Source organism: Epinephelus lanceolatus, chromosome 21, assembly GCF_041903045.1.
Source record: "Epinephelus lanceolatus isolate andai-2023 chromosome 21, ASM4190304v1, whole genome shotgun sequence".
Classification (NCBI taxonomy): domain Eukaryota; kingdom Metazoa; phylum Chordata; class Actinopteri; order Perciformes; family Serranidae; genus Epinephelus; species Epinephelus lanceolatus.
In genome coordinates this window covers 14,730,284-14,757,935 of record NC_135754.1, presented here as the reverse complement: position 1 = coordinate 14,757,935, position 27,652 = coordinate 14,730,284, and the positions used below count along the sequence as shown (strand labels likewise).

General features: G+C 41.1%; 2 protein-coding genes across 2 annotated transcripts; both read right to left on the bottom strand.

Annotated features, from left to right (window-relative positions):
* Positions 1-2,850: 2,850 nt before the first annotated feature.
* Positions 2,851-6,431, bottom strand: LOC117246936 (NADPH oxidase organizer 1-like). Its single transcript, XM_033610975.2, has 8 exons — positions 6,282-6,431; positions 6,098-6,178; positions 5,928-6,000; positions 5,494-5,677; positions 5,195-5,403; positions 4,978-5,088; positions 4,582-4,699; positions 2,851-4,291 (listed from the first exon to the last, which is right to left on the bottom strand). The coding sequence occupies exons 1-8, from the start codon at positions 6,354-6,356 to the stop codon at positions 3,652-3,654; spliced, it is 1,491 nt and encodes a 496-aa protein (XP_033466866.1). The 5' UTR covers positions 6,357-6,431; the 3' UTR covers positions 2,851-3,651.
* A 3,955-nt stretch (positions 6,432-10,386) lies between these two features.
* LOC117246938 (NADPH oxidase organizer 1-like) lies at positions 10,387-13,986 on the bottom strand. Its single transcript, XM_033610978.2, has 8 exons — positions 13,833-13,986; positions 13,650-13,730; positions 13,483-13,555; positions 13,049-13,232; positions 12,749-12,957; positions 12,532-12,642; positions 12,137-12,254; positions 10,387-11,846 (listed from the first exon to the last, which is right to left on the bottom strand). The coding sequence occupies exons 1-8, from the start codon at positions 13,905-13,907 to the stop codon at positions 11,207-11,209; spliced, it is 1,491 nt and encodes a 496-aa protein (XP_033466869.2). The 5' UTR covers positions 13,908-13,986; the 3' UTR covers positions 10,387-11,206.
* Positions 13,987-27,652: the final 13,666 nt, after the last annotated feature.

Below are 27,652 nucleotides of genomic sequence, written 5' to 3'. Positions count from 1 at the left end.
CAAATATGTTAGATTCACTTTAACGTGTATTTTTAGACTTTGAGAAGAATGAGACATCCAAGAATGACTGTCAAAAGCAAAGGCACAGACAGGAAAGTAAATAGACTGATGTATTAGTAGGCAACATGTTAAGATACAATTTTCCTGAGCAGCCACAATAGAGTAAATATATCTAGTAAAAATGTCTCAACACTAAACTACAAAAGTAAAGTAATCCACCATTTATTACAATGTAGTGTCAGATTTTTGTCCTCTCGTACGTCTCACTTATCTACTGTAGTGTGACAGCATAAATAAAAAGCCTTTCTTGAGACAAAGCTGCTAATTCAAACAGCTGAATTTATTAGAGCAGCACCCAAGAAATAAAAGTGTGCATGTATTGTTGTGGCACATTTGTGTCTGAACAGCATTTTTGAATGAAAAATTATGTTTTCAGACATAACTGCTGTAGATGTTTAAGGTTTGAACAATTTTATCTATTACTGAGTCATTAATAATTTGGGCTACAACTATTTCAAGTGTAAATAATAGCTTTGGTGTCTGAATTACTCTGTTTTGTTTTTTTTTTCATCTCTGTTTAAATAGCAATTATTAAAAGAAAGCAGAAAAACATCAGTAAAACAGCTGATTCCAAACTCTTGAACAGTTGTGTACTTTATCTTAATGACAACCCTTTAAGATATTAGTGTGACAATGAACTATAAAATCATTTTAACAGTAGTGAACTCCCTGCAGCTCTGATCTCACCAGCCAGTCATGTTTGTGGTTTGGTTTCGTCTCTTGAACTTATCAGAACTACATGTTGTTGAGCTCCCTGACAAGGTGACATACGTCACAGTTTTGTACACAATACCACTTCCTCTCAGATATTAGCCAACCTCTTGTTTTTTTCTCTGCTTCTCTTCGTACTTGTTTGTTGTTGTGTAACTTCATTTCATTGCTGCAGCTGCTTGATTTCATAATACACTCACATGCAGCGTATTATCTCTTTGGGTGTGCATGTGTGGACATGTATTACTTACGCTGTGAGGGTGAGGCCATAAATCTGCTTACAGAGTGACGTTGTGGGGACTTGCCTTCCCTAAGGGGACAAAACGCAATTCCTGGAATGTACCATTAAATTTTAGGGTGATGACCTGGGTTAAGGTGAGGGCAAGGCAAGGTGTAGGTTAAGGTCAGGCAAGTGTGTGTGTGTGTGTGTGTGTGTGTGTGTGTGTGTGTGTGATGTCTGTTGTTGCAAGTGTGAGTGAGTTTATTACATGAAATGATACTAAGTCAGAAGTGTTTTCATTCACATACATACGATTACTTATCGGTTATTTTAAATATTATGCAATTGTTTAAAGGCAGGGCGGCATGGTGGTGTGGTGGTTAGCACTGTCACCTCACAGCAAGAGGGCTGCCGGTTCAATCCCGGGTGTGGGAGCCCCTCTGTGCAGAGTCTGAATAGATGCAAATATTCTGGCTGTACTATTGTTGTCGGTGAGATCAGTATGTTATATTAACATTATTCCTTAGTCTCTGTGACATATTAGGATGATTTTACGACTATTTGCTTTAGATTTCTTACATATAGCTCCTTTAAGTAGATTAGAAGACATTTCTTTCCTGTGTGAAACTGTGATTATAGATGGGAAGAGAACAAGAAATATCACAGATACTTTCGACTGTACGTCATCAATGTGTGATCTTCAAGCTTCAGACCAACCAGCAAATATTGGCACTTCCCAAAATGCCAAGGCCTCGCCCCCTTTTGGAGGAAAAAAAGCCAAACATCCTGTTGATGTCACTGCAATCACATGTGTTTGGATTATAATTTTGACATATCTGTGTTCATTTATTTCTTGGTAAATAAACATTTGTTAGTGACACCTTAATAAATTAAGGTTGATCGCTGGAATGTCCCTTCAGTCTTCCTATGTCTGAGTTGATGAATAACCCAACACAGTAGCTGAATAATGCTTATCTAGACATCTATATTTAGGTAATAAAACAAGAGCTGTCATTAAGATCAACTACACAACCGTTCATTAGTTTGAAATCACCTATTATCTTGATGTTTTTCTTCTTTGCTTTAATGATGGCTAAATGTGTGATCCTCAAACTAAATATTGGTACTTCCCAAAATACCAAGGCCTCGCCCCCTTTTGGAGGAAAGAAAGCCATAGATCCTGTTGATGTCACTGCAATTTTATATGTGTTTAGATTATAATTTTGACACATCTGAATTCATTTCTTAGTGATGGCTTGATAAATTAAGGTTAATGACTGTCATGTCCCTTCAGTCTTCCCCTGTCTAAGTTGATGAATAACCCAACACAGTAGCTGAATAATGCTTATCTGGACATGCACATTTGATGGTATCACCAGGTAACATCAGGCTAAGTGTTGTCTGTAAATGAGCAACCTGTTAACAGCTAACTGTTTGATCTGCAGGCTCAGATTTAGTGAGCTAACATCAGTAGTAACTGGCATCATTTAGCCATTTACCTTTGTTACAACACGGCAGGGAAACAAATCAGAGATCAGTGTGTTTGGATTTATCGTTGGTGCAACCAGCTACACAGCAACTCTTCGGGTTGCTTTATTGATTTAAAACAGTTTGTTAAAAGCAGAATTTTTTTTAAATGCTTTTGTGAGATTCTTTTTTCATGTGTTTAATGTATTGTTCACTGATCCTATGTATTCTTATGGTGGGTTTTATTGGTGCATCATCTGTAGCCCATCTGTGGTGTCAGCATGCTTTAGGGTGCATTCAGATGTTTGCACATTAAATGTAGAAATACCTGAAATGTTGGTTGAAATACATACTCTTCTCTTTTATACTCATTAAACAGAGACATCTTGTTACTTGTGGAAAAATTGGATTTTATTGACTTTATGTTAAACATATACATAATGAAGCTACATTGAAAAGCTCCATACTGTACATTAATAACATACATATTAATGCAATAGGCAACACAACAACAATATAAGGTAATCACTAAAAACAACTATGTTATGACAAGAAACATGTATCATTTCCTGTTTGCTGACAGCTTATTTGCCACACCTGTCATATTTCAATGCCTGGTATTCAGTCTATTCAGTGATGTCTTCTTTGCTGCTGCTGCTGGAGGCCATAAGTTTATTTCCATTAGGAGAAACTATTTAAATAAAGTATATAAGATGGTAAACTACAACATATTAAATAGTAAAATTACTGCTGTGAACAATATAGCAAATAAAATATTAATAGTTAATGAAAAGTGATAAATTTATATCAGAACGTGCAGATCTGATTTTGATGTGTTCAAAATCTGAAAAACACTAAAGAGAGATACACAAAATACAGTTCAGTCTAAATACTTTACCCTTTCAACTCCAAAAATCCATTTAAATTTACCCTTAAGTGACTTCAAAGCTAGAGAAAATATTTGTTTACTACTCTATGACAATGTCACATATGTTTTCTTGCATCTGCTTCTTCTAACGCTTCATTGAAGCTACATTATTATTCTTATTCTGAGTGAAATATTCAATATAGATAGACTTCATCTAGTGGTCATCATACATTTATCTTGTCCAGGTTGATATCTCTACAATCTTTGGTATGACAAGAATTAACATGTTACATGCATACTTAATTAAACAAAGGCTTGTAATGGCCTAGCGGCTGTGGATGGACTCTGGCTGAATCTGAAGCCGGGTCTTGGTGGCCAGGGCTGCCTTGCGGGTCATGGTGGTGCAGCGGGTCAGGATCTCCTCGGTTTTGGGTCTGGGTGGCATCCTGGGAGCAATTGAAGCCGTCTCACTGCCTTTGGAGCTGACAGATACAGAGGTGTCAGAGCTGGTGTTGGAGCTGCGGCGGTCAGAGAGGCTGAGATCAGGGCTGCTTCTCCCGCTGTTACTGACACCAGGCTGGGATGAGGCTGCAGGACTGCCTGAACGGCTCTCTCTTACACTTGAGGATGATTCACTGCTTGAGGAGGAGCTGGAGAAGCTCATCTCGGTGCTTCTGCTATCTGAGGAGGGGGCATACCTCTCCATCTGTGTTTGCGTCCAGGTCTCAGAGAGGACATCCAGAGATCGGGCCTTGTGGAGACGCCCGGGCACACTGGGCTCTCCTCTGGACAGACCTGCTGAATCCCGCTGTGGGCCGTCTTCATTGGTGCTGGGTCGACGAGGAGCCTGAGTTGCCAGGTTCAGAGTGGAGCTGTGCAGCTTGTGCAGACTGTAAAGGCCGGCCCGTGGGTTGTTGTATGGCTGCAGGTTCATGGAGGGGACGTAACCTGCTGTGCCATTGAATCTGAAACAAGGATTGCAAAGAAAAAGGAATTCATTACAAGTCTGCAAAACATCCTCCACCCTAGATGAAGTTTAGGAATTTATTTGACATTTGATACTGCTGCCAGCACTTCAAACTCTTACACTAATAAAACCACCTTTCTCTCTAGGTAGACAAAGGTACGTTTGTCATGTGTTTACATGCAAAGTCAATGCAGGGGCATTGACGAACGCTTCACCACAACCTCTTTTAATGTGCTCCTGATTCCTATCCTCCATTGTTTGCATTGCAGACAGATAAGAATAGGATACCTGATGAACCACCAGCCGTCGTCAGACTTCCTCAGCACCTCCACCACAGAGCCAATGGGCACAGACACCTCGTCATCCTTCTTGGTGTTGTAACTCCTCACGGCACAGTACAGGGCACCTGCAGGTCACAAACAAGGCAACAACATCAGGAACTGCTGCACAACTAAAGTCTCTCTTGAGACGTGGTAAAATTAAGTCAAGGGATCAGTTGCATGTTAACTTCCAATGGTTAAATAGCGCTCCCCAGTGGTGGCTGTTTGTAACAACCAGGCTTCACAGTAAAATGCTAAGTATGTGCATGTGGCATGCATTGCTTGGCACAATGAATGCTGAATGATGTCACAGCTCACACCAGTGCTAGGCTTACAAATGTCCAATTATTCAGTCAGTTCTCACCTGCAAGCTGGAATCCATCATCGCCATCATCATCCTCTGTGTCCCACAACTCCAGGTAGGGAGCAGGAAACCAAGCCAAACGCTTGTTCTCGTTCTCCACCAGCCACCAACCTGGAGAGGAGATAACACAGACTTTCAGTACAACAGAAATGAAAGTGAAGGAAGGTTTTTCTTTCTGATTTTCAGTAAGCGACTGCATGAAAGCTGAAGAACTGACCTGCAGGGTCTTTGATCAGGACATCCAGCTTCTCATCCACAGCCACCTTAAATGGACGATTCTTGTTGTCCTTTGTCTCGTAAGCAGCCACGCAGCGGTAAGTCTGGGTGACAAACGGGTGAGTGACGCTGCCTACATGCTGGCGAGTCCCATCACCACCTTCTCCACCTGAGCCATCGGGCAGATCATCAGACAGCAGGATCATGATGCTGTGTGAGAGAAAAGTCAGTTGTTTAATCATCTAAACTTCTATCGGCCTCTCACATGATTTGAAGTAACACGCTGACATGACAAGCTACCTGTTCTTGGTGAAGTCTGGCTGCAGGTCATGGTCTTTGGGCATGAAGAACTGTGTGAGCTGTGAGCTCTGAGTCACAGGTTGGTCACATTTCAGTAGTTTGTCGCAGTAGCTGTCCAGGAACTTCATGCGTTTGACTGCTCGCTTGGATCCTTTCTGCTGGAGGCTGCTCTTCCTGGCCTGCCCTGGATAGAGGAGAGGAAATGACATACTGGTTAACACACTGGCTCTGAAGAAGATGAGCAGAACAACTATACTTACAAAGCATTTTCTTTAAATGAAAGGATGCTCTAAGGAGATAACATTGTACCCCAGAGAACGAGCAGCTAAATAAACTGTTTTAGTTGGCAGTTCCTCTTATTGCTGGCTACAAATGCCCAGTTGCTTGTAGGAAACCATTTAAATAAACCCTAAAACACACAGAGATAAAGTTACCTGTGAATTTTGGGATCACTTTGTCGCTTTTCTTGAAAGGGTTCAGGTGAGGGAACATCTTTTTCAGCTGCCTCTGTTTGGAAAAAAATACATTTTTATTAATGATTATTCATACAACATAAACAGCACACTGAGGACTTGTTTGGATTTTGTTTTTCTTTTGGACTCACATGAAATTTCTTGAAATCCTGGAAGGACCTGTAGACAATCACTTCAGTCTCATCAGACCATAACACAGATATCATGTACATCTGTGGAAACAGAGAAATAAAAAATCAATGAAGAGAGAAATATTCTCAAATACAGCAAAGATATTTAACACCTAAAATAAAAATGTCTGAGGTCTTAACTCACCTTGAGCTTTGGTGAGTTCCTGTGGACGGCTCCGATCATGCGGGCACTGATTACAAAGCGCTGTTCACCAACCATGATGCACTCGTTTGTGTCTCAGCTCTCAGGATGAATAGTTGCTTTCTTGACCTTCAGTCTCCTGTTGACCTGCCTCTGCTGCTCTGCCAGATCAGACAGTCTGCTGTGGTAGATATAGGCCTCACAAAACGGAGGCGGAGCATGAGTGAGAAACACTTGAGGGCTGCAGAGAAAAGGATGCACACAGGCAGAGGCAAGGTGAAACAGGTGGGGCTGGATCTCATGTCCTAGGAGTGTCACAGAGATCATGTAAGAGAGCTGTCATTCTTCCCCGAAGAATTTCTGTTCTTTTCCTGTCCAGAATCAAAGCTTCACACAAGAAAGAATTGACTTCTGACCTACTTTTTACATTCTAATTACATAAAATTGAATATTATGTAAGCATGAAAATATTTGGACCAAGTATCCTTTTGATAGACATGTACTGCATTCAAAAATACTTGAATGTGCAGACGTGCCAAGTAACACACACACACACACACACACACACACACACACACACACACTCTGTTTTTTTTTTTTTAAAGGGCTGTCATTAAGATAGGCTACACAACCGTTCATTAGTTTGAAATTACCTGTTGTATTGATATTTTTCTTCTTTGCTTTAATGATAGCTACTTTAAAAGAAATAAAAAATGTTTAGTTCAGACACCAAAATGTTTTGGCCCCAAAAGAAGACAAAATAAATGGAGTGAAAGCTATATTTAGTCTATGTCCCCACAGCGATGCATGAGAGGATGGAGTACTCTTGAAACTATTTTCCTCCCAGGAACACTACGATTTTGAATTTGTTTTCCAGTCCAGAAAAGCATACGTGACCCTTGATCATTACTGAACCACAACAGTGCATTTGGATTCGTAATGTTCTCAGAATCTGTTTTTCTTTCGACCCTCTGCAGTCTACTCAGTGGTTTGACTGAATAGGTTTAAACTATGATTTGTCAGTTCAGAATATGTTCAGCTGATGTTCCCTGATCCAATTCCAGCAGTGTTAACCCCCGACTAACCTTCTGTTTCTATTGTGAAGTTTTAAGAATGGCTTTGCTAAAGCAACACGCCTGTTTATTCCAACTTTTTATAGGCAGTGTTGTGCACTTGATGCTAAAACACAAATCTATTCCTATTGAAATCGGCACACATTTTGATACTGACCTTGCAGTTGTTTTTTTTTTTCTTACCAGTGATGATGATTTCTTCAAGTCGTATTCAACTGTTGTCCAGAGGGATCTTTGTCTCTTTCAGTTGGGGGAGGGGATGAAATGATACTATGTCAAAAATGTTTTCATACACGTACAGTACAGGCCAAAAGTTTGGACACACCTTCTCATTCAATGCGTTTTCTTTATTTTCATGACTATTTACATTGTAGATTCTCACTGAAGGCATCAAAACTATGAATGAACACATGTGGAGTTATGTACTTAACAAAAAAAGGTGAAATAACTGAAAACATGTTTTATATTCTAGTTTCTTCAAAATAGCCACCCTTTGCTCCGATTACTGCTTTGCACACTCTTGGCATTCTCTCCATGAGCTTCAAGAGGTAGTCACCTGAAATGGTTTCCACTTCACAGGTGTGCCTTATCAGGGTTAATTAGTGGAATTTCTTGCTTTATCAGTGGGGTTGGGACCATCAGTTGTGTTGTGCAGAAGTCAGGTTAATACACAGCCGACAGCCCTATTGGACAACTGTTAAAATTCATATTATGGCAAGAACCAATCAGCTAACTAAAGAAAAACGAGTGGCCATCATTACTTTAAGAAACGAAGGTCAGTCAGTCCGGAAAATTGCAAAAACTTTAAATGTGTCCCCAAGTGGAGTCGCAAAAACCATCAAGCGCTACAACGAAACTGGCACACATGAGGACCGACCCAGGAAAGGAAGACCAAGAGTCACCTCTGCTTCTGAGGATAAGTTCATCCGAGTCACCAGCCTCAGAAATGGCAAGTTAACAGCAGCTCAGATCAGAGACCAGATGAATGCCACACAGAGTTCTAGCAGCAGACCCATCTCTAGAACAACTGTTAAGAGGAGACTGCGCCAATCAGGCCTTCATGGTCAAATAGCTGCTAGGAAACCACTGCTAAGGAGAGGCAACAAGCAGAAGAGATTTGTTTGGGACAAGAAACACAAGGAATGGACATTAGACCAGTGGAAATCTGTGCTTTGGTCTGATGAGTCCAAATTTGAGATCTTTGGTTCCAACCGCCGTGTCTTTGTGAGACGCAGAAAAGGTGAACGGATGGATTCCACATGCCTGGTTCCCACTGTGAAGCATGGAGGAGGAGGTGTGATGGTGTGGGGGTGTTTTGCTGGTGACACTGTTGGGGATTTATTCAAAATTGAAGGCACACTGAACCAGCATGGCTACCACAGCATCCTGCAGCGACATGCCATCCCATCCGGTTTGTGTTTAGTTGGACGATCATTTATTTTTCAACAGGACAATGACCCCAAACACACCTCCAGGCTGTGCAAGGGCTATTTGACCAAGAAGGAGAGTGATGGAGTGCTGCGGCAGATGACCTGGCCTCCACAGTCACCGGACCTGAACCCAATCCAGATGGTTTGGGGTGAGCTGGACCGCAGAGTGAAGGCAAAGGGGCCAACAAGTGCTAAACACCTCTGGGAACTCCTTCAAGACTGTTGGAAAACCATTTCAGGTGACTACCTCTTGAAGCTCATGGAGAGAATGCCAAGAGTGTGCAAAGCAGTAATCAGAGCAAAGGGTGGCTATTTTGAAGAAACTAGAATATAAAACATGTTTTCAGTTATTTCACCTTTTTTTGTTAAGTACATAACTCCACATGTGTTCATTCATAGTTTTGATGCCTTCAGTGAGAATCTACAATGTAAATAGTCATGAAAATAAAGAAAACACATTGAATGAGAAGGTGTGTCCAAACTTTTGGCCTGTACTGTACATATGATTACATATTGAGGGTTTTTTCTAATATTATGTAATTGAAATGTTTAAGTAGATTAGAAGACATTTCTTTCCTGTGTGAACCTGTGATTATAGATGGGAAGAGAACAAGAAATACCACAGATACTTTCTACTGTACATCATCAATGTGTACTTCAAGCTCCAGACCAAACGGCAAAAATTGGTACTTTGCAAAATGCCAAGGCCTCGCCCACTTTTGGTGGAAAAAAAGCCAAACACCCTGTTGATGTCACTCACTGCAATCACATGTGTTTAGATTGTAATTTTGAAACATCTGTGTTCATTTATTTCTTGGTCATGGCTTAATAAATAAAGGTTGATTGCTGGAATGTCCCTTCAGTCTTCCCACATCTTAGTTGATGAAATACCCAACACAGTAGCTAGGTGAATAATGCTTATCTGGACAGGTAACATCAGGCTAAGTGTTGTCTGTAAATAAGCAACTTGTTAACAGCTAACTGTTTGATCTGCAGGCTCAGATTTAGTGAGCTAACATCAGCTATCCATCAGTAGAAACTGTCACCAGCATCATTTAGCCATTTACCACACTGATAGTGAATATTCATGGATGTTATGTGTCTCAAGTTTCAGTGAAAGCCATGGTTACCCCCTACACAACAGGTTTAGCACTTTTCCGCCCCAAAAGAAGACATGGCATTGGTTATAGCATGATGCTGGCATGGTGTATAGCTTGGAGCCAAAGCCCTAGCTGCTGTCTTCTACCTTTGTTACAACACGGCAGGGAAACAAATCAGAGATCAGTGTTTTTGGATTTATTGTTGGTGCAACCAGCTACACAGCAACTCTTCAGGTTGCTTTATTGATTTAAAACAGTTTGTTAAAAGCAGAAAATTTTTAAATGCTTTTATGAGATTCTTTTTTCATGTGTTTAGTGTATTGTTCACTGATCTTATGTATTCATATGGTGGGTTTTATTGGTGCATCATCTGTAGCCCATCTGTGGTGTCAGCATGCTTTAGGGTGCATTCAGATGTTTGCACATTAAATGTAGAAATACCTGAAATGTTTGTTGAAATACATACTCTTCTCTTTTATACTCATTAAACAGAGACATCTTGTTACTTGTGGAAAAATTGGATTTTATTGACTTTATGTTAAACATATACATAATGAAGCTACATTGAAAAGCTCCATACTGTACATTAATAACATACATATTAATGCAATAGGCAACACAACAACAATATAAGGTAATCACTAAAAACAACTATGTTATGACAAGAAACATGTATCATTTCCTGTTTGCTGACAGCTTATTTGCCACACCTGTCATATTTCAATGCCTGAGCCTTCACACTGGTATTCAGTCTATTCAGTGATGTCTTCTTTGCTGCTGCTGCTGGAGGCCATAAGTTTATTTCCATTAGGAGAAACTATTTAAATAAAGTATATAAGATGGTAAACTACAACATATTAAATAGTAAAATTACTGCTGTGAACAATATAGCAAACAAAATATTAATAGTTAATGAAAAGTGATAAATTATCTTTTATATCAGAACGTGCAGATCTGATTTTGATGTGTTCAAAATCTGAAAAACACTAAAGAGAGATACACAAAATACAGTTCAGTCTAAATACTTTACCCTTTCAACTCCAAAAATCCATTTAAATTTACCCTTAAGTGGCTTCAAAGCTAGAGAAAATATTTGTTTACTACTCTATGACAATGTCACATATGTTTTCTTGCATCTGCTTCTTCTAACGCTTCATTGAAGCTACATTATTATTCTTATTCTGAGTGAAATATTCAATATAGATAGACCTCATCTAGTGGTCATCATACATTTATCTTGTCCAGGTTGATATCTCTACAATCTTTGGTATGACAAGAATTAACATGTTACATGTATACTTAATTAAACAAAGGCTTGTAATGGCCTAGCGGCTGTGGATGGACTCTGGCTGAATCTGAAGCCGGGTCTTGGTGGCCAGGGCTGCCTTGCGGGTCATGGTGGTGCAGCGGGTCAGGATCTCCTCGGTTTTGGGTCTGGGCGGCACCCTGGGAGCAATTGAAGCCGTCTCACTGCCTTTGGAGCTGACAGATACAGAGGTGTCAGAGCTGGTGTTGGAGCTGCGGCGGTCAGAGAGGCTGAGATCAGGGCTGCTTCTCCCGCTGTTGCTGACACCAGGCTGGGATGAGGCTGCAGGACTGCCTGAACGGCTCTCTCTTACACTTGAGGATGATTCACTGCTTGAGGAGGAGCTGGAGAAGCTGATCTCGGTGCTTGTGCTGTCTGAGGAGGGGGCATACCTCTCCATCTGTGTCTGGGTCCAGGTCTCAGAGAGGACATCCAGAGATCGGGCCTTGTGGAGACGCCCGGGCACACTGGGCTCTCCTCTGGACAGACCTGCTGAATCCCGCTGTGGGCCGTCTTCATTGGTGCTGGGTCGACGAGGAGCCTGAGTTGCCAGGTTCAGAGTGGAGCTGTGCAGCTTGTGCAGACTGTAAAGGCCGGCCCGTGGGTTGTTGTATGGCTGCAGGTTCATGGAGGGGACGTAACCTGCTTTGCCATTGAATCTGAAACAAGGATTGCAAAGAAAAAGGAATTCATTACAAGTCTGCAAAACATCCTCCACCCTAGATGAAGTTTAGGAATTTATTTGACATTTGATACTGCTGCCAGCACTTCAAACTCTTACACTAATAAAACCACCTTTCTCTCTAGGTAGACAAAGGTACGTTTGTCATGTGTTTACATGCAAAGTCAATGCAGGGGCATTGACGAACGCTTCACCACAACCTCTTTTAATGTGCTCCTGATTCCTATCCTCCATTGTTTGCATTGCAGACAGATAAGATTGTGATACCTGATGAACCACCAGCCGTCGTCAGACTTCCTCAGCACCTCCACCACAGAGCCAATGGGCACAGACACCTCGTCATCCTTCTTGGTGTTGTAACTCCTCACGGCACAGTACAGGGCACCTGCAGGTCACAAACAAGAGAACAAGATCAGGAAGTGCTGCACAGCTAAAGTCTCTCTTGAGACATGTGGTAAAATTAAGTCAAGGGATCAGTTGCGTGTTAACTTCCAATGGTTAAATAGCGCTCCCCAGTGGTGGCTGTTTGTAACAACCAGGCTTCACAGTAAAATGCTAAGCATGTGCATGTGGCATGCATTGCTTGGCACAATGAATGCTGAATGATGTCACAGCTCACACCAGTAAGCTTACAAATGTCCAATTATTCAGTCAGTTCTCACCTGCAAGCTGGAATCCATCATCGCCATCATCATCCTCCGTGTCCCACAACTCCAGGTAGGGAGCAGGAAACCAAGCCAAACGCTTGTTCTCGTTCTCCACCAGCCACCAACCTGGAGAGGAGATAACACAGACTTTCAGTACAACAGAAATGAAAGTGAAGGAAGGTTTTTCTTTCTGATTTTCAGTAAGCGACTGCGTGAAAGCTGAAGAACTGACCTGCAGGGTCTTTGATCAGGACATCCAGCTTCTCATCCACAGCCACCTTAAATGGACGATTCTTGGTGTCCTTTGTCTCGTAAGCAGCCACGCAGCGGTAAGTCTGGGTGACAAACGGGTGAGTGACGCTGCCTACATGCTGGCGAGTCCCATCACCACCTTCTCCACCTGAGCCATCGGGCAGATCATCAGACAGCAGGATCATGATGCTGTGTGAGAGAAAAGTCAGTTGTTTAATAATCAAGAAGTTCTATCGGCCTCTCACATGATTTGAAGTAACACGCTGACATGACAAGCTACCTGTTCTTGGTGAAGTCTGGCTGCAGGTCATGGTCTTTGGGCATGAAGAACTGTGTGACCTGTGAGCTCTGAGTCACAGGTTGGTCACATTTCAGCAGTTTGTCACAGTAGCTGTCCAGGAACTTCATGCGTTTGACTGATCGCTTGGATCCTTTCTGCTGGAGGCTGCTCTTCCTGGCCTGCCCTGGATAGAGGAGAGGAAATGACATACTGGTTAACACACTGGCTCTGAAGAAGATGAGCAGAATAACTATACTTAGAAAGCATTTTCTTTAAATGAAAGGATGCTCTAAAGAGATAACATTGTACCCCAGAGAACGAGCAACTAAATAAACTGTTTTAGTTGGCAATTCCTCTTATTGCTGACTGCAAATGCCCAGTTGCTTGTAGGAAACCATTTAAATAAACCCTAAAACACACAGTGATAATCTTACCTGTGAATTTTGGGATCACTTTGTCATTTTTCTTGAAAGGGTTCAGGTGAGGGAACATCTTTTTCAGCTGCCTCTGTTTGAAAAAGAAAAAAATATATATTAGTGATTATTTATACAACATAAACAGCACACTGAGCACTTATTTGGATTTTGTTTTTTGGACTCACATGAAATTTCTTGAAATCCTGGAAGGACCTGTAGACAATCACTTCAGTCTCATCAGACCATAACACAGATATCATGAACATCTGTGGAAACAGAGAAATAAAAATCAAGGATCAGAGAGATTCTCTCAAATACAGCAAAGATATTTAACATCTAAAATAAAAATGTCTGAGGTCTTAACTCACCTTGAGCTTTGGTGAGTTCCTGTGGACGGCTCCGATCATGCGGGCACTGATTACAAAGCGCTGTTCACCAACCATGACGCACTCGTTTGTGTCTCAGCTCTCAGGATGAATAGTTGCTTTCTTGACCTTCAGTCTCCCGTTGACCTGCCTCTGCTGCTCTGCCAGATCAGACAGTCTGCTGCTGTAGATATAGGCCTCACAAAACGGAGGCGGAGCCTGACTGAGAAACACCTGAGGGCTGCAGAGAAAAGGATGCACACAGGCAGAGGCAAGGTGAAACAGGTGGGGCTGGATTTCATATCAGATGAGCATTACAGAGATCATGTAGGATAGTTGTCATTCTTCCCAGAAGAATTTCTGTTCTGTTCCTGTCCAGAATCAAAGTTTCACACAAGAAAGAATTGACTTGTGACCTACGTTTTACAATTCAGTTAGGCCTACATAATATTGAATATTATGTAAATATGAAAATATTTGGACCATCATTTTGATAGACATGGCAGGCTGAAAAGCTCCTTGAGGTAAATTGTTGATACTGGGCGATATAAAAATGAGAAATAAAACTGACTCAACTTGAACTTAAAAGAACCCTCTATTCTCTGTTCGTGGTGTAATCATCAGGAAAAGTACATTTTGAATCCCTTCCTGCACCATTTAGCTGTAAGGGTGCAGCTTTGTGTTTGTGTTGGACTCTGCTTTTCTTTCACAAAACATTCACACCATTCAGTGCTGACAGGCGAGTACGGGGGGGTCATGTGTTAATGATGTTGATGCATCACTGTGAATTAAAATCAAAAACATTTTGGGGAGTTTTGGGCAAAATATCTTTAAAGCTGCAGTAGGTGAGACTGAGAGTATTTTCTCCTGAAAGCTGCACAAAGCCAATTTTAAATAAGATAGGAAAATATGAATCAGTGTATTTTCATGAGCTAAGCTAATCTGTGATACTTTCATTTCTGCTTCCAATCAAATTTATGTGCGTGTTATGCCTGGATTCATTTGAACAGGATAGGAACATATTTCTACAGAAACTAGCCTGTATAATGCCTTCATTATGTACAAATTGGATATTAAAGAGCTGACCTTTAACACATGCAGTCAACCATGTATTTCTTCATGTTCTGATGAAGAGATTAGTGACTATGACCGTGTTAGACGTGCTTACTTAAGATAACCAGTGATTCTGGGAAAATACTGTTCATATTTTATCGCAACACCCAACCAGATACACCCCTGTCAGTGCTTCTTTAGAGGCCCCAACCCCTAAATTAACAAACACGCATCACCAAGGCAACAACAGTGGGCTAGCTGATCCAAAGGGCAATATGGTGAAATCCAGAGCAGCTGCTGCCCGAGTCAGCCTCAATATGTAACGCTACACAGGCGAAGACGTGTAACTCCAAAGCAAAGACTGTAAGGTCTGGCGTAGCAAGTAAAATGTTTTTATACCAAGTCGGCATGGTAATACCTTTAATATTATTTAATTCTCATTTCGATTGTGGTGTAGTGCCATTCCTTGTGGGCAAAGACATTGAAAGACACAATGACCAGCTGACAGAGGAGATATTTGCAGAATTTGATAAAGTGTGTTGTATTGGAATCACTGACTGCACCTTTAAAGAAATCACATTCATATTTGAAAAGGCAAAAAAAAAGGCTCCCCCATCAATAGTAAGTCTAATTATAGCTGTAATATCAATACAATGGTGGTTGGGTTCAAGCAACAAAAGCACCTGGTTAGGTTTAGGAAAAAAGAACAGGGTTTGGCTTTAGAATCTTACGGGACGCAAACACTGCCCATTCGGTTGCAAGCCAGTGTTTGCCGGACCCAGCCACCTCCTGTTCATACCTCTTGGACATTCGCCGCCTTAGCTTTTGTCCTTGTCCGCCAGGGGACGTTAAACTATAAGGGCAAGGGCGCCTTTTTTCGTTGGTTTCTGATGCCCCATGTCATTGCCCAAGTGCTGGATTTCGACGACTTCGGAGTGAGACAGGGCTCGGAGATGTGGTTTAGCCTTGCCAGTGGATATCTGGGCCAAGACTTCCTCCTCCATGTGCCAGTCATTCCAGCTAATCTCTATGAACAGTAAAACTGACAAAAGCTAATATAGAGCTGTTGTCAGAGGATACTTGGAGGGTTCTAAGATTGCACTTTGGCCAATGCATTGTGATGTGTCAGTACTACTCAAACTACAAAGGGAAACTAGAAAACTTCTGATACCAAATCTTGTCTACAGATTCTGCAAACGTATGCATATATCTGTTTATAAAGATTGCTTTATGACCAAATCCCTTCCATACCAAGACTATTCCCATCAGCCGCCTCAGCTGTACTTGTTTGTTTAGCTCTACTTAGCAAATGTTAGCATGCTGAGGTACGCACATGGCAAACATTTCACCTGACCATCATGTTAGCATTGTTGTGGTGAGCATGTTAGCATTTAGCTCAAAGTACCACTGTGCCCAAGTACAGCTTCATTAATCTGCTGGCATGGCTGAAGACTCTTCGTCTTGAGAGTCTTGCGTCATTATCAAGTGGTAAAAAGTTTCTTCAGCTTTCAGGCACTTCAGGATTTTCGTCATTTAGCAGGTTTGCACACATTCTTCAAATGCAGAATTGACAAAGTAGTTGGATGGGAACGCATCAGAGGAATTTTTGCGACTTAAAACGGCAAACAAAGAATCTCAGATGAAAGTTGACCTGTATCCCTGTTCAGTTTTTTTTTCTTGTGCAATGATGGAAGGTTGAGCTGCAATAAAACAATCAAAGCATTGCCTAATTTTCAGTGAAACCTGTGTTGTGATTAATCAGTACACACAGTGCATGTAAAGTGTATTAGGTTATATTTGACAAAGAGAACATATTTCTCTGTGTGATTCAGCTTCAGGTTGGACAAGTTGCTTTGGGCTTTTCCTGCTTTCATCAGTGATAAGAAGTGAACTAACGCACAGGGTTTGAAATACAGTGTTTCAGTGCTTATCAACTAAAGGCAGCAACATCCAGGTCAAAAATGTTTCTGTAGACGTGATATACTTAGAGCCTATTGTTCCTGTTGTAGATTCTGTAACCTAAACCTGAGCTGAACAATACATCCCAACAGTTACAGAAGATTTAGTCAGACTTATGCAGCCGCATTGTTTTATTATAGTCTGATTGCTCAATAAAATTTCACAAGAAAAACATAAAACATGACAGTAGATATGGCTTTTATCATCACTGATTTGCCACGCAGTAAGAAGGAAACAGGTCTGGGTCATATTTCTTAGCGAGAATCGGCTCCTCCGTTTACTTTAGGAGGGACGGTTGTCGTCACAAAGAAAGGATTTATTGTGTTTACGGAGAGTGACAAGGAAGCATGAGGTGAATAACTGGTCAGAAACGTGCTGCTGATCGGAAAAGATGCCCTCTGGCTAGGCTGACAGCACGCTCTTTACAAACGCTAAACCTGTTTTATGGATATAATGAGTGTGTGTGTGTGTGTGTGTCATACAGTAACTGGGAACCTTCAGGAAGTGCTGTGACATGTATTAGGTCATACAGTAATTTTGAGGAATGTACAGTGTGTGTGACACTCTGTTACACACTAATGACACTGTACACTGCCATCACTATTATGTAAGATCACCTTTAACAATAATGACCAGAAAAATTGCCAGTAATTATATTTGGTGCAAAGCTCTTCTTAATTTTAAACAATATCTGGGAGAGAGCAAAGGAAAGGAAAGGAAAAACAGGTATCAATGAGCTGACCTGTAAGATGTCTGCAACTCATTCAGTCAACCATGTATCTGCTGATGACCTGATTAAGAGATTATTTACCTGGCACATGTTCGACATGCTTCCTTAAAGGAATCTTATTCATGTGCATGAGAGAAAAGAATGAGGCTCTAGCTAACTAACAATAGTTAATCTAATTATAGCGATTATGTCACTACAGTCACAGGGCTGCCGTCGAGGAACATAGCTGTGATTGGGAAAAAGGCTGATTTAAAGTTTGAGCTTTTGTTCAGGAGTCATGGGTCAGATTTCAATCAGACAGAATTACATAATGAAGGTTTAAAATTCAGGTGGGTGTTGAAAAAAAATCCCCACAGATAGTCATCCTGGACAAACTGGGGGGTTAGATCGCTACATGATTTCCACTGCTGCTGCTCACCGTTCCCTCAGGGGATGGGTCAAATGCGGAGAACAAATTTCACACACTCAGGTGCGTGACAATCAGTGGTACTTTAACTTTAAGGTTCTGGGTTCACATCCACCAGTCTCACTCTGTTTCTTTTCTTTTGGCTTTTTTAAGATGACGAAAGATGCTGAATATATACTCCCTATCTGATGCTGTGGCTGTTTGTGGTTGGCTGAGAGGGATGTGAACTCATGAGTTTGCAGCTGTGTTAATCAAATCAGGTTGGATTTCCATTACACGTGCCAAACGTGCCAAACAGTGCCAATCCCCTTTGATCTGACATCAGATGTGACGGGACAGTCAATATAGAGATACATTTATGTGCTGATAGCAGATAGTTGCATTGAATAGTGGTTTTGTGGCTATTTATTGCATTGTTAATGTGCCTGACATTCTGGAAACCTGCCTGTGAGGTTTTGGCGACGTGTGCGCACTGTCCGCCGGTCAGCCAAACTTGGCTTACACCGGCTGTGCTCCACCTGCACTGACAGTAGACCTGGTTTCAGCTGGCGAGCTTTTTGGTTCTGCATAGTTGCACACCTGCACATCTGTTTCGCAAATGCACACGCTCTGCTTCATAAATATAATGTTGATGCAAACTTGTAATATAAATTTGAAAATGCACACGCTCTGCTTCATAAATATAATGTTGATGCAAACTTGTAATATAAATTTGGAAATGCACATGCTCTGCTTCACAAATATTATTTTGAGGCACACTTGTAATATAAATTCACAGATCATGCGAATCGCTGAATGTGCATTAACAAACTGCTTCTCATTTGTGAACCTCTCTGTATTTGTGACAGAAATCTGTGTGGTGAATTTTGAGACTCCCCTGATGTCGCAGGTCAACGAACGTCATCATTGGCTGATAAATCTGTCAATCAAATTCATGATTCTGATTGACAGATTCATCAGTTAATCAGGTGTGTTCGCTTTCAGCCACTTACATAGTTCTTTATTTCGTACTTCTTATTTCTACTTCCTTAAAATCACATCAGAGTGACTGTAATGTATCACAATTTCCCAACAGGGATCAATAAAGTATTTCTGATTTCTGATAATTAATGGTACCCAACTGTCATACAGCAGAGTTTTTTGATGCAGCAGCAGTGCACTCTACATAGTATTACTGATTTTATCCCAGCAACAACTCATGTCCCTTGTTATGTATGTTATTTTATGCTATGTAAGGTGACATTGGGTGTTTTGAAAGGTTATTGTTATCCATAGTGCCTTTATGGGATGTTTCACTAAGGGGGTGTCGTTGCAAATATGCCAATTTGAGTGGCCAATGGAGGCATGTTTTGCCCCACAAAAATGTTTTGGTGGTAGAGATTGTGCAAACAGTTCCCTCTCCTGGTGGTGTGCCACTGAGGTATTTTTATTTTTAATGGGAAAGCAAACATGTTAATTGTTATGGAATATCTGGATATTCAGAAGTGTTACCATTTCCTCTATGAAATCTGTGCAAATGGATGTGCAGTGGTTAGCACTGTCCCCAAGCAAGCAGCTCAGTGGCCTAGCGGTAGAGTGTCCACCCTGAGAATGGGAGGTCGTGGCTTCAATCCCCGGCCGGGTCATACCAGAGACTATAAAAATGGGACCCTTTGCCTCCCTGCTTGGCTTGGTTGGAACTGGGGGGTTAGATCACTACATGATTTCCACTGCTGCTGCTCACCGTTCCCTCAGGGGATGGGTCAAATGCGGAGAACAAATTTCACACACTCAGGTGCATGACAATCAGTGGTACTTTAACTTTAAGGTTCTGGGTTCACATCCACCAGCCAGAAGGAGCTCTTCTGTGTGGAGTTTGCATGTTCTCCACCATGTCAGTGTTTTCTGCGGGTACTCCGGCTTCCAACCACAATACAAAGGTGAGCATAAATGGTTGTCTGACTTTATGTGTCATCCCTGTGATAGTCTGGTGACCCGTCCAGGGTGTACCCCACCTTTTGCCAGCCCCCCTCGACCCTGTACCAGGATAAGTGGTTACAGAAAATGAATGAATAAATGAATCTGTGCAAAGTTTAATATTCGTCCAAAACTTCAAATTTCAAGATAAATGAATTGAACTTAAGTGCAAGTGTTGTACATGGACTATGTTGAAATTAATTCACAAAAAAGGTGAATACCGGGAAAATATTTACAGTTGCATTTACAGCCATTGTAAAGAGTTTAATTTGGATAACTTTTAAACCAAACAACAAAATTATTTGCTTTATTTTTTAATTCGGAAGAAGTATTGTGGCCAGATGCATACATCTTCATTATCATCATCATCATACAATTCCCTTTTTCTTTGTTGCTGTTGTTTTAAAAGCCTTAGCTGGTCAGGTACAGCTTATTTATACATATTTTAAAAGTTCCAGCACCACAATCCCTGTACTTCTATTTACAACACATCATTTAGTATCGGACCAGACTGCTGTGCAAAGGCAGTCTCAGGAAGAAGATGGAGAAGGAAGGATGGATGCTTTCACTTCTAAAATTAACAGACTTACATAACAGGTGTTTTTTTACAGTAATGGAACGCCCACATCAAAAAATCATGCATGAAATATGTGGAGGAATGCAGTTTGATTGACCTAGCTGGCTCATCTTCAACACTGATATAATGGCCTCTAGTTTTGCAGACCGGGCGAGGTGGAGGCGCAGCGCACCTGCACTTCACCAACTGGGTGTGGCCAGGCGGATTTTGCAAGTTTGGCACACCGTGCATGCTGGCACAGCTCCTCTTTCCCACCTCCATCCCTCCTACCTGCACAAGTTGGAAAGAGGGAGGAGAGAAGGCGTGGAATGGGTTTTATACAGCCGATTCACATCACACCAATCAAATGAGCCCCTCTCCTCGCCCTTAAATGCGCCGCGCGAAAGCGTAATGAGAGTTTACTCAATTCGCCATGGCAGAAGAGAGCAGCAGCGTCAGACGGCCAAACTTCTCCCAGGAGGAAACTGATGTTTTGGTCCGGGAGGTCCAAGCTCGCAGTGTCCGAATATACGGAACTGCGAGCAGACCTCCACGGGCTGATGATGCAAAGGTAGCCTGGGAGGAGGTCACCACAATTGTAAATCAATGTTGCGTTTCTCTCGTGCACGCGCGCTCTCTCTTTCTCTCTCGCAGTCTCACTCTGTTTCTTTTCTTTTTACTTTTCTAAGATGACGAAAGATGCTGAATATATACTCCCTATCTGATGCTGTGGCTGTTTGTGGTTGGCTGACAGGGATGTGAACTCATGAGTTTGCAGCTGTGTTAATCAAATCAGGTTGGGTTTCCATTACACGTGCCAAACGTGCCAAACAGTGCCAATCCCCTTTGATCTGACATCAGATGTGACGGGACAGTCGATATAGAGATACATTTATGTGCTGATAGCAGATAGTTGCATTGAATAGTGGTTTTGTGGCTATTTATTGCATTGTTAATGTGCCTGACATTCTGGAAACCTGCCTGTGAGGTTTTGGTGACGTGTGCACTCTGTCCGCCGGTCAGCCAAACTTGGCTTACACCTGTTGCGCTCCGCCTGCACTGACAGTAGACCTGGTTTCAGCTGGTGAGCTTTTAGCGCACCTTCGGCGAAGCCTTTTGGCACGAAACTGTCACTGCGCCAAGCTGGATCTGTCGACACCTCCCCCTGCTGCACCGCCACACCCATCTCAACGCACCTCGGTCTGCCAAACTACCAAACTGAGCGTGCCTTGGGTTGCGCTGCTCGAAACTAGCTCTGCGCGGGGTTCGCCACCCTGCGCCACCCTGCGCCACGCCGGGAAACTACAGCCCAATATGTTAATCTAACAATACTATGCCTAATTTTGACTGTAAGGCCACAGTCTGGGAACTTAATTGTGACGGGAAAAGCTTTTGTTCTGAATTCTATTTTCAGATTTTAATTTGAAAGACCCCTCTCTCATGTGAAGGTTTAAAATTCAGGTGTGTGTTAAAGAGCCACCAAGAATGTTTTCCCCCGAAACTAGTTTGCCTCACTTTAGAGAAGATACCAATCTGCAAGTCTGGTGTCTTTTCACTTTTGCAGAACCAAATCTGAAAAAAAAAAAATACACTACTAAAATTAGTAGCACTTTATAGGCTGTAGATATTGTCATCCTAAGAAAAGCAGGTGTTACTAATGACATCAATCATGACTCAAAATTACCAAGAACATTACCAGATATCATTTGTTTCATTATTTACACTGGTGTTTGTCCTGCTGTGAAATACCAACATTTATTTTGTGAAAATATTTGTTAAAATCTGTTATGGAATATCTTGATATATGCAAAAGTTAATATCCTATATTGATGTCCTCTGTGAAATCTGCGCAAAATGTTAAACCTTTGCAAAACTTCACACCAGTCACGTTATATTAATCATAATTAACATGAATTAATTCAATTAAAGTTCAAGTGTTGTACTCATGGTCTCTGTCATCCAAAGTTATTGCACGAACAGTAGGTAAATACTGCTTTGAATCTGAGGGAACATGTTTACAGTTGCAATCATTTTAAGGGCTCAAATTTGGATAAATCAAATGGCAAAATTACTAGTTCACATCATTTAGTATTTACCAGACTGCTGTGCAGAGGCATTTTCAGGAAGAAGATGAAGGAGGAATAAGGAAGAATGATGATTGATTGATGATTTGACCGCCAAGACTTCCAGACATACACAACAAGTATTTTTTTTTCCTGTTACATGATGTACAGTAAAGCAACGCCCACATCAAAATCATGAATGAAATACAGTTTGATGACTAGTTGGCTCATGTTCACCACTAACATGCCTGTTTTATTACAGCACATTGCTTCCTCAACAGATGTTCATTGTCAGAAACAGAAACAGAAACCTAAAAAAATGACACAAAGTGTTATACATGTTATAATATGCAAAATGATACTAAAGTAGTACACAATTTCAAGTCTATCTTAATACAATACTGATGTGCTAATAGGCCAAATATGGGGTTATTTGTCGCTGTGACTGGACCTCCTGCAGGTCTACGCAAGTGCAGCGTCTACAGTCCCTGTTCTGAGAAAAATGCATGCTAAAGTCTAACTAAAGCTAAACCGACACTTAAGTAGTCAAAGTTCTATCAAGTAGGTATCCTTCATTGTTACTGTCTTTTTAGTATTAAATTCCCTCCTTTTGCTTCCTGGCAGTGTTTCCCTGCTGAGCCAAGGCAGAGGGACAGTAACACAAAGTGGAAATTTGATTCTAAATGGTCTGTAACTTTAGTAGATACCCACCATTTTATAACTTAGGCTACTAAGGCTTCATGTTAACTTTAGCTGAACTTTAAAATGCATCTTTCCATGGAAACTGCATGTCTATCACTTCCACTTAAAGGGTTGGTTCATCTCAAAATCAAGAATGCATATTTTTCCTCTTACCTATAGAGCTATTTATCAGTCTTGATTGTTTGGGTGTGAGTTGCAGAGTGTTGGAGATATCGGCTGTAGAGATGTCTGCCTTCTCTTGAATATGATGGAACTAGATGGCACTCAGCTTGTGGTGCTCAAAGCACCAAAAAAATACATTTGAAAAACTCAACAGCAATGTCTCTTTCCAGAAAACATGCCCTTGTTACTCAAGATAATCCACAGACCTTGTTGTGTAGGAACTATTTTCTTTCTACTGCACTGTACACGCTAACTGTGTCACCTCGCAGAAGGAAGCGTGCATCTACTGCTAGAAGATAAACCACAGTCCCTGTATCAACGTGCATGCATCTGCACATGGATGAGAGGTTTGTGCTCATTACAGTGTGACATGGCATCTTCCCTGGCTGAGCTGTATCTTTAGCTAGCTCAGTGGTGCCAGCAGAGCTAGCAGTAGATGCACACTTCCTTCTGCGCAGTGATACAGTTGACGTGTGTGGTGCAGTTAAAAGAAAATAGTTCCTACATGAAACACACAACAAGGTCTGTGGATTATCTTGAGTAACCAAGTCATGATTTCTGGAAAGAGACATATGGGGTCAGATCAGTCTCATAATGAATGAACTCATGCAGGGTTTTTCACAAATGCACATGCTCTGGTTCACAGTTCTATTTCGGACTCACTAATGCCCACGATCTGTTTCGCAAATGTACACGCTCTGGTTCACAAATATAATGTTTATGCAAACTTGTAATATAAATTTGGAAATGCACACGCTCTGCTTCACAAATATTATTTTGAGGCACACTTGTAATATAAATTCACAGATCATGTGAATCGCTGAATGTGCATTTACAAACTGCTTCTCATTTGTGAACCTCTCTGTATTTGTGAGAGAAATCTGTGTGGTGAATTTTGAGACTCCCCTGACGTCGCAGGTCAGGGGAGGTCACATTTTCTCCACACTTGTAAACCAATCGCAGAGCTACTGAGCTACTGTTTGCAGTGTTCAAACAAGACGCGCTAGATTGAAATGGTGGAAGAGACATGGATCAATCTCAACCTGTAAGTAACACATTTATCTTATTATCCCCTCATTGTAAATCATGCAGGTTTATTGAATTATAATGAGTTGAAGCATTCTGCTTAGCCAAGTAACATGTTTGAATGAACATAAACTATGACTATAGCCTTCCCGCCTTTCCGAAAATTTTTCTAAAGCCCCCACTATTCCCCATATTGGGGACACCCCTCCATTCCGAAACCCTGCCGTTCCGACACCCACAAAATGTAAGGAGCCATACGATTGGCTGAAAGCGAACACACCTGATTAACTGATGAATCTGCCAATCAGAATCATGAATTTGATTGACAGATTTATTAGCCAATGGTGACGTTCGTTGACCTGCGGCGTCAGGGGAGTCTCAAAATTCACCACACAGATTTCTGTCACAAATACAGAGAGGTTCACAAATGAGAAGCAGTTTGTTAATGCACATTCAGCGATTCGCATGATCTGTGAATTTATATTACAAGTGTGCCTCAAAATAATATTTGTGAAGCAGAGCGTGTGCATTTCCAAATTTATATTACAAGTTTGCATAAACATTATATTTGTGAACCAGAGCGTGTGCATTTGCGAAACAGATCGTGTGCATTAGTGAGTCCGAAATACAACTGTGAACCAGAGCATGTGCATTCATGAAAAACCCTGCGTGAGTTCATTCATTATGAGACTGATCTGACCCCATAGAGACATTGCTGCTGAGTTTTTCAAATGTATTTTTGGTGCTTCCAGCACCACAAGCTGAGTGCCATCTACTTCCAAAATATTAGAGGGAAGGCAGACATCTCTACAGCCAATATCTCCAACACTTGGCAACCATCACCAAAACAATCTAGACTGATAAAAAGCACTACAGGTAAGAGGAAATACATGCAATTTTGATTTTGGAGCCAACTGTCCCTTTAAAGTGCTTTAAGAAAGGAATAACTCTGTGGATGGACATACTGCTTTTAATTTACAGGCTGGTGAGCGCTGGGTTAAGACAGACTTGGTAAAATAGGGAGAGAGTAAGATGTTAAGAAAGTCATGTTGTTGGCAGGTAGAGGAGTGTTGTAGACGTCCCTCCTAAATGTTGAGCAGGTGCTGCCCTCTAATGTTTGCCTGAAGACACTACATGGCATATGGTCAGTCCAACTACACAGCCTGAAGGAGGAGGTCTGCACAGGCGATCCCTTTTCATAAACTCTAACTTTATTCAAACAGCATTATTCATGCTACTTTAAAGTCTCGCCAATTGATAATAATTTGTTTATTGTGAGGCTTGGTTTTGTTTGTTTTCATTATTCAAAGGACCATAAAAATATAGTTAAGAAGTTACTACAAATGACTTCATGTGGATTATTTCTGACTGTGGAATAATTACAATCATTGCAGCAGTGAATCTGCATCTCATACAAGTTTCAAACACAGACCTAGGTTCTGTCTAATGAACCATACTGCAAATAACTCGACAATATCCCACAGAGTGACATGTTCACACACACTCTCACACACGCACCCTCCCACACGTTATCACACCTCCTTCTCCATGGGATTTCATTTCATGCATCAGGACTTTGCATCCTGTGCGAGCTGTTTTACCACCGTGTTGTGTTGTCGTTTTGTTGAACAGTTCCTGACTTCTGTATCATTGATTTACTTGTGTTTTCTTTAATCAATGACCATTTGTCACGATTATCTTCTGTTCCTGCATTCGCTGTTTGCAAAGAGTTGAGATGTTTGATTTCAGATAAAGCCTGAGTTAATGAGTCATGTTTTCAAAACCAAAAAAGCATTAATGAATCACATTTTCCCCTGACTTAGAGTTCCCCTTATCTCTCCTGTTAAATGAAGCTGTGGCTATGAGATGATGGAGTCACAGACATTTGAACTAATCCCCAAACTTTTTCACTTCATAACAACTGCAAATGACATTCATATTATTTGGGTCAAGTGATGTGGAGCAATGCTCTTCTTCTAATTATCCCAAACAAACCAGAAAAATAACTTCCTGTTCATCGGAGTGTATTTACAGGGGAGTAAACTCTGCCTTGTGGCCTGCAGGAGAGTGCTCGCCCGAGTAGGGGGTGAATATTTTCTCCATCTTATCTGTAATGCAATTCAATTTGATGCCATTGGAGCTGATGTTAAAATTGCCATAATTATTGCCTCTAACAGCCAACATTAAGACATGATTTAAAAATACAAGCACAATATCTGGCTTTCTTTACTCAATAACTTTTCAGAAGAAACTGAATGCAGCCTTATTTTTGAATTTGGAAAATATATACCAGTAGTAAAATAAAATTAGTTCTTGCTTTATTTTTAAGAGTCTGATAATAGATTACATGCTGTATTCCCCCTCTCTTGATCATTGTAATGCATTGTAAATGAAGAGTTTTTTTGTCATTAGAGACAAAGAAGCACAGCAAACAATAGGTTTTTGGGTGCTTGATTTAAGAATAATTTAGAATATTAAAGGTACAGTGTGTAAGATTTAGTCTCACATAGCAGTAAGGTTATAGAGGTGAAACTTCTTCCATGTGTCAAGCGTGTAGTGGAACTGCAGTGTCCCATGTTTGGTTTGTTTGTTCTGGGCTACTCTAGAACAACATGGCAGACTCCTTGGAGGAAGACCCACTTCGAATGTGGATCAGGCCATCAGAGGGCTCCCATGGGCCAGGCTTTGGAGTGGAATTACAATTTCCAAGTCTGTCACATGATGCCATGGGGCCCAAAGAGGCTTTTTCCCACAGACATACAAGACCAAAGAGATGTCTGTAAATCAGTGGATACATTTTTTACAGCCCCTGCAAAATGATTCATTTTACTATCTGGGTTTGATCCACTCTGTCAGATTGCATTTGACTCTCTACAAGAGACACAAAATTAAATCATTTCATCCCCATAGTTAGCGGAGCACTAAACTGAAAGTAGTTAACTTGGCAATGACGCGGATCATCCGATCCGGGTAAGTTTTTATGCAATAATTGTGGTGTAAGGAAGTTACAACGGCCCAAGTACACACTATTATGACGGGTCCTAGTACACATTGTCGTGCATGTATTGTCTTGACACAAATCGAGACTTGACATTGGACAACATCAGCATTGCATATCTGACAAAAATATCAAATGAAGTAAGAAATTAATAATTTAATTGAATAGTTTTATAGTAGGCCTATATTTATAGATTTTGTAGCCTATATAGA